Genomic DNA, 7,308 nt, shown 5'->3' on the forward strand with positions numbered 1-7,308 from the left:
CAGCCATGATCGTTTTCGTATAGTTGGTTTCGAGGTGAGGTCTGCGTGCGCAATGGGAGTCAAGAAGAGGGTGAAGCGGCACAGCGTTTCTGAACAGCGTCCTCTTTAGAGCGCCTGAACAGCCGAGTTCACCAAACGGCGTTTGGGAAAGCACTCGTCGCACCGTGGGCGTGGGCTCGCTCAAGGCCACGAACAATGCCATTCGGTGTAGGGGAGAATGGGGCGATTTGTAACAGGGGCGATTCGTAACAAATGCGTTTATTAATTTAAGTGGAGGGAGCAGAGGAAAATCTGAGTATGGCCCCTCTTTCGCTTGAAAAATCGAAGCGGATGTGATCGGTGCTCAGGTTTAGTTTTGGAGGGGTCTGAAATATAGAGTACACCGAAATTTCGGGAAGCAGGCAAATCTTTTTTTTTGAGTTCTAGGAAGTTTCTGTCTGGGCTCCCCAGGTATGAATCACCATCGAAGTACCGTTGGGGCCTTGAAGCGTGACCCCTTTACAATGTAAACACGTGGCACAAGTTGCTTTTACTTTGTCCAGTGATAGTTAGGGACGTATTTCTTGCGTAACAGGCTTTTGGGGGTGATTCGTAACAGACCCGTATAAAAACAAGAATTTAGGAAGTTTTACCTGTTAAATGCTTGAATTATTTCTCGAATCATCTGCTGTTTTATTCCAATACATTTACACAGCTCGAAATGCATTTTAAAGCGAGTTATTCTATGCTTTCCTCTAAAATTGAAAAAAGGGAGGTTAGGATTGACATAGCCTATCAGTTAATGCTAAGGCGGTCAACGGCAGCTTGTAATGTAGATTTTTAGACGTCTGCAGGACACCCAAAGAACGACTGGTGGATGAGATAACATTCCCGACGATGTTTCATTTAATGTGTAGGATGTTATGAAAAGCCTCATGGCTGTTACAAATAACCCCATGCTGGGGCGATTCGTAACAGCATGAAAGGGGTTTTGGGGAAACGTTTTAGATTTCAAAGATTACGGACTCCAGATTGATCCAATGGAGCTGCACAGTCTAGATGAAGGGCCAGACTGCTCAACTGGCACAAGTATGACACCGATATGCAGAATGTTCTTAATTTTGTATAGAGAATTCCGAAATCTGTTACAAATCGCCCCATACTCCCTTAAGTCTAAAACTGTCGCCCTCGACAAGCTTCGGATTCTATTGGCTGCCCCTTCCTTCTCTCTCTTTCCCACATGGTCCAAAGCCGTGGCCCGCGACCCCTCAACCTGCCCCCAATAGGGTACTTTCGTAGAATCCTGAACCGGAAGCAGACGCCAAGCAGACGCCAAATTGGCCGGAAACTAACCTCTCTTCGGATCCAAAACTATGGCCGAGCTGTACAAATATTGCTCGCGAAACACATATGCACTGCAAACAAGTATCAAACGACTGTTTATGTTCAAGTGTGGCCGATACCTTTGACGAACGTCTCTTCCCATGTCAAGTTTGGATCTACTTCCGCCAACATGGCGTCTGTGAGCTTCCGGTTCAGGGATCTACGGAAGTACCCTATACCGGATATATTATGTGTTGTTTCAGATGAATTTCAAGCTTTTTGTCGGAAGCTGTCGCCCTTTGGTAAGCTTGGGAAGTTCTTCGGAATCTGTCGGCGTTTTCCCAGGCGGTTTTCACACTTGCAAACTTGCAAACCAACCGTCGGCCGCAATCTCCACCCCCCTCCTCTCTCTTCTTCTTCTTCCTTTCCCACGTTGCCAAAACCCCCGCCCTCGAACCCCCCAACCTTCACCCCAACACTGGATAACTTGTGTGTTGTTTCAGACGAATTTCAAGCTTTTGTTCGGTTATGGTCTCAAGCTATCGCCCTCAGGAAGGTTCGGAAGAGAATTGCAAGTCGTCGCCCCTTGCCCCTTCCTGTTTCCCAGCCTTTCCCAACATTACAACCCCCCGCCCTCGATCCTTCAGGGTTTGGAAAGTGTGAAAACCGCCGGGGTAAACGCCGACAGATTCCGAAGAACTTCCTAAGCTTACCAAAGGGCGACAGCTTCCGACAAAAAGCTTGAAATTCATCTGAAACAACACACAATATATCCGGTATTGGGGGCAGGTTGAGGGGTCGTGGGCCACGGCTTTGGACCATGCGGGAAAGAGAGAGAAGGAAGGGGGGAGCCAACAGAATCCGAAGCTTGTCGAGGGCCACAGTTTTAGACTTACACTGAATGGCATTGTTCGTGGCCTTGAGCGAGCCCACGCCCACGGTGCGACGAGTGCTTTCCAAGCGCCGTTTGGTGAACTCGGCTGTTCAGGCGCTCTAAAGAGGACGCTGTTCAGAAACGCTGTGCCGCTTCCCCTCTTCTTGACTCCCATTGCGCACGCAGACCTCACCTCGAAACCAACTATACGAAAACGATCATGGCTGGTACGGCTCGGGTGCCGGACATTGAGCGCAGAGGTCAAAAGTGCCGGTTTTTAGGCCCCCTAAAAAAACCTCCATCTTTGACGCCTTACAGCTTCTAAACGGTTTGAGCTACAAACCTGGGCGTGTGCTCATTGGCTTTATTAGCTCTTTTTCTACAGGATGGCGTCAACGGATCGTGGATAAAAAATATTTTTGACCGTTTCCCCAAAATTTGGGTATTTTCAGTAAAATTTGGTCGTTTTGGGTAAGTATTTCTCAAGATATCGGTCGTAGGTCAAATCTGTGACCATATTCTTGTTCCTTGGGCAATTTTACATAAGGATACCAATTTTCAGCCACTTAGCACCAAAAACCTCAGAGTAGTAAAGAAACTCCCAAATTAAGTAAAAAAAGTGGCAAATTTAGAAAACATTGGTTTTCTCGGCCAATAAATTTTTTAGCGACCTAATATTTTAGGATGTTTTTTCTTACCATAAGGGCATCTCAGAAAAAAAATTTGGTCAAAATCGGAGGGGGTCATGGGAAGGCGTTGCACGTATTAAATAAATTAGCTCAGCGTGGGTTAGTTTCAAACTCAACTCTTTTTGTGCATCGTCTTTCACAAGTGTGTCTCTCTATTTGGTTGCAGACCAACGCTTAGCGGGCAGGCATGTTCTCAAACTTAAGACGGAAATTGAGTACCGCAATCAGTTAAGCCTTACCATGGGTGATTTCCTTGATATCGAGGAAGCTCTCACCAACGGCTTGGTGAGCATAAATTGCATGAACAATAATTGCTCCCTTGAAAAATGTGTTAGTTATAATCACAGATGCTCTTGAAATGTTACAGGCCTGTTCCCTTAAATCAGATAGAAATGATTCGATGCTTGGTAGACCAGGTCCCAGCAATTCGGCGAATGACAAGTCCGAGGATTATTTGGTATGTAGGAACAAACTTTCTCTGAGCGTAGTGAAGCCTTCCACCTGCTATTAGTCTAAGAAGTCTATTACCTTCAAAAATATTATTTTTCACATGCATGTGTTTTATGTGTTTGCAGTCTCTTTTACATTCAAAAGACAAAATTGAAAATGTGGTTCCCACTGATATGGTGAGTATCCTGATCATTGATTGTCTTCTTTATTATTTGATCTCTTTTCATACTTTGTTTTAAAAATGTTTCAGTCCTTTTCTGATGAGGACACCACCAATCCTTCAAACATGGTAAGCATTTCAACCTAGGAAGACACCAATGTGTTCTAAAGCAATTGGACTATCTTTTCATTCATTTTTCTCAATTTTGTAGTTTTGCTGTTCCTCTGAAGAAAGAGACAATGAGGGTAATGATTTGGATGACATGAATGATTCAAATCACAGCAATGTAAGTATTAATTTTAAATTTTGTTCTTATTTTTTATTTTGCCCAGGACATTAATGCATTTGCTCTACTTTCAGGAAAGCTCAAGTAATGGTAGTGATAATATTTTGCTGGATCATTTGACACCAGAGCAAATAGGAAAGATGGCTTCATACCACAAACTTGTGGCTAAAACTCAAATTAAAAAATTTCAACAAAGCAGTTTCCCTAGGTGCGTAGTTGAAGAAATTATCCAAGTCATAGTTGATCATGTTGTTTCCCTTTCAATTTGACATGGTTGTATTTGATAGGTGTCCCCTGCAAAAAGCCAGATTTTATTTTTGACTCCTCCCCGGAGCCAAAACGTCCTAAGCGTTCAGGTGGCAACAAATCATCCACTGAACAGGCCAAGAAGGTATGGAGGTTTTTTTAATGTGCTGGTTCCTACTGTTTCCAGCAAACCTGCTTTATTCTCATCTTTTCGTCGTTTTGTTTTGTAATATGAATTTACTTTCAGTCCCAAATTAATGTAAATGAGTCACCAGACTTCAATGATGATGGTTCATCATGCAGGAGAGCAAGTTTACGTACTTTTTCAAACCCACGCAAGGTGATTGTCTTTGATGTAGTGTTTGTTGATTTCCTGCGTTGTACTTGTCACTAATTTTCTCTTGTCAATTTCTAAGGATGTCGAAAGTCATTCGTCTGGAGCCTCAACCTCCAAGACTATTGTGAATGTTCCTTCAGTCTCTAAATCAAATTTAACAAGACCATCCAAATCCAAGCCCAATGCAGGCGAATCATGTCTTGAACAGCCTGGTACAAGTAGGCCATCAACCTCTTCATGTTCAAATAGAGTGATATCTAAACAGAAATCAAAGGATGTAAGTAATCAATATGTTGTATATTGGCCACTGTTTCTGTTTTTGTTATCTAAATGTTTTTTTTGTATGGTTTGTATTATAGCTTTCCCAAGAAGGACATTGATGAGGAACATCGACCGTTCCTTGAGGCCCCTAACTTGGTATTTAAAAATAAATGTTGTTTTATGATACTACTTTTTATTTCATTATAGAAGCTTACTAATATATTCATTTACCTGACAGGATCGTTCACATATTGCTCTCATCAAGGACTTCCTCCAAAGTCCCATAAATTATACTGTGAGTAGCAGAAGTGTCACTTAATCATGCTTTAGTTAAACTTGAAACTACTTTTGCTTTCCTTTGCTCTTGTTACAGTATTCAATCAGCAGCATTATAGAAAAGGAGGAAGACTTGGAAAATGAGTGGATGTTACTGCAGCGGGATGGGGTTTTATTTGGCAAATTACTGGACAAAGTGCTTAGGTGTCTTGTAGACCACTTGTACTCTCTGGTTCCGTAAGTTCTTTTGGGGAAAAATGTTTAAAATTGTATTTTGAAGGTATTTTCCCTTTTTAAATTTTTTAAGTTGGTTTTTCCTTTTTGTCAGAAATCCAAATCTTGTGTCTCCAGAGATGAGGGAATCTCTTGCGGTGAGCTTGGTGGCCAGTTTCCCGAAACTAGCACAGAAGTCGAGGGAAGGTGAAACACCATGGGTAAGTGGCCATAGCTTAGTCATTCGGAAAGCAATGTGTCATTTCTCTTGAGGTCAACCAAGTCCGAATGCATCTTGAATGAACTGGTCTGAGTGTTTCATATTTTCTGTAATTACAAGAATGCAAATTGAACTGTTTTTTCCTATTTCTGTTTTTAGGGTTGGCTCTATGATCGTGCAAACAACATAGGAAAAATTGCTAACATTGTTCAAAACAAACAAAGGGCGCAAAAGGAAAAAAGGCTCCGAGGTGGAGGAACAGACAAAAGTAAGAAAGCTGCTAACAAAGAGAATCTTGTTCCAGACCTAGCATTATTGAATCAAATCCCTGATTCTGTCCTGAGCAAAGAAGTAAGTTTTCTGAGTGTGCATCTTGCAACTGCCCGGAATGTTTTTTGTAATTATGAATTATTTCTGTTTGTTCAGGCAAAGTTTCTCAAATTATTAGCTGCTAATGACACAAACAAGATGGAAATTATTGCAAAGCTCAAAGCCACTTTTCAGGAAAGGAGACAACTGATACTTGAGGGGAAATACACTGTCAGTGCTGTGACACAAGTTTTTCACCATTTAAGATCTTTCAGGGGAGAAATGGTAAGCTATATAAAGAACATACTTCTTTTTATGTAGTTGCAATTCTACTGCTGTTTTTATCTAAGTTTTTCTGTTCCAAGGTTGAACTGGAATTCAGAGGAATATTTTCAGGGAAAGAAAATGAATTCTTGATGCAGTTTTCAGATGTTGCATCAAAGTTAGTTACACTGGCAGAAGAGGACCCAGTTAAATACACTGACTGCCTTCCCTTCAAAGATAGTAAGCGTGCATTTCAAATGATTAAATCATGTAAATTTGGGCCTTGATTAATTCAAAATTTTCTTGAATTCATTTGCAGTCTGTTTGAACGCAATGTTGGTGCTCAAGAAATACCTCCCCAAACCTGTCAAATGCTATAAGTGGGAGAACTTAATGGATCCAGTTGGAAAAGTTTCTGACTTAATTGAGGTCTTGCCAGTAAGTTCACTCATTTTTTGCAATGTGTTAAGAGGTTTTACCACCCTGCTTTTCTTTGACATTTTTATATTACCAGGTTGGTACAAATGTTCAAAACAGCATTGAAACCAGGAGGCAGCTTGCGAAGATGGCCATTCAACCCTACCTTCTAGCAATAGGCACTTGTGATAAGGTGGAAACATATTTCATTGTATTGGGTGATAGCCAGTATGTAATGTTGCCCAGAAACACGGAAGCAATTCGGGCATTAGATTTATTATTTAAGGTACATTTTGTGTTAAATGTACATTACTGCCTAGCGTGGAAAAATGTGTATCGATTCATTGCAGCACACATCTATCATCTTCCTCCTGAAAACAAACGCCTCTCAGTTTTTACAGAGAAATGGTTGCATTTGACTAGCCTTTGAACTCTCTAGCTGCTTGACATTGTTTAGTTTACTTTCATGATAACCATTGGTTCATTGCAGCCTGCATTTATTATTTCCTACCAGAAGGCAATTATTTTCTCTTGTCAATTTTGGACTTATTTAAAATTATTTAGTTTATCATTCGTAACTTGATGAATATCTAATAAAGATGTTGGAACCTTTTTTCTTTTTAAGCAAGTTGTTATTAAACTCTGACTCGAATCTAAATGTGTTGTTATTAAACTTTGACTCGAATCTAAATGTTTGTGAGATAATTTCTAATCCTTCCTTTGTAATCACCCACCATTCTCTTCTGCGCCAGTCTGGCCTCTAAGGTATGGACCCTTGAATAGACAAATATCAGGCTTGTTCTTGCCGTTTTATTTCATACCTCATACCCTCAAAACCACAGCACTCAAAAGCCCTTGAACGGGCGGGCTCTTCAGCTATATTGTCTGGTTGGGTAACTTTCCGCGTTTGAATCGAGCGCGTAGGGGAGACATGCGCGCTGCCAACGTAACATTTAAAAATTAAAATCTTAGATGGTTTACTTAGGCTACTTAAGTTGAGTCCA

At 41.2% G+C, this 7,308-nt stretch overlaps 1 protein-coding gene across 1 annotated transcript; it reads left to right on the forward strand.

Annotated features, from left to right (window-relative positions):
• Window positions 1-4,634: 4,634 nt before the first annotated feature.
• Window positions 4,635-6,876, forward strand: LOC117653636. Its single transcript, XM_034399442.1, has 10 exons — window positions 4,635-4,639; window positions 4,704-4,761; window positions 4,844-4,900; window positions 4,979-5,118; window positions 5,210-5,315; window positions 5,474-5,665; window positions 5,741-5,908; window positions 5,989-6,127; window positions 6,207-6,325; window positions 6,402-6,876. The coding sequence occupies exons 1-10, from the start codon at window positions 4,635-4,637 to the stop codon at window positions 6,732-6,734; spliced, it is 1,317 nt and encodes a 438-aa protein (XP_034255333.1). The 3' UTR covers window positions 6,735-6,876.
• The last annotated feature ends 432 nt before the right edge of the window (window positions 6,877-7,308 follow it).

The sequence above is a fragment of the Thrips palmi genome, unplaced genomic scaffold, assembly GCF_012932325.1.
Source record: "Thrips palmi isolate BJ-2018 unplaced genomic scaffold, TpBJ-2018v1 HiC_scaffold_8, whole genome shotgun sequence".
Taxonomy (NCBI): Eukaryota; Metazoa; Arthropoda; class Insecta; order Thysanoptera; family Thripidae; genus Thrips; species Thrips palmi.

What these genes read in the sequence shown, in the direction of transcription:
- LOC117653636 (XM_034399442.1), top strand. An exon ending in TCCTTGAGGCCCCTAACTTG is followed by an intron (nt 4,762 to 4,843) that starts GTATTTAAAAAT and finishes TTTACCTGACAG; the next exon opens with GATCGTTCACATATTGCTCT. An exon ending in GATCTTTCAGGGGAGAAATG is followed by an intron (nt 5,909 to 5,988) that starts GTAAGCTATATA and finishes TTCTGTTCCAAG; the next exon opens with GTTGAACTGGAATTCAGAGG.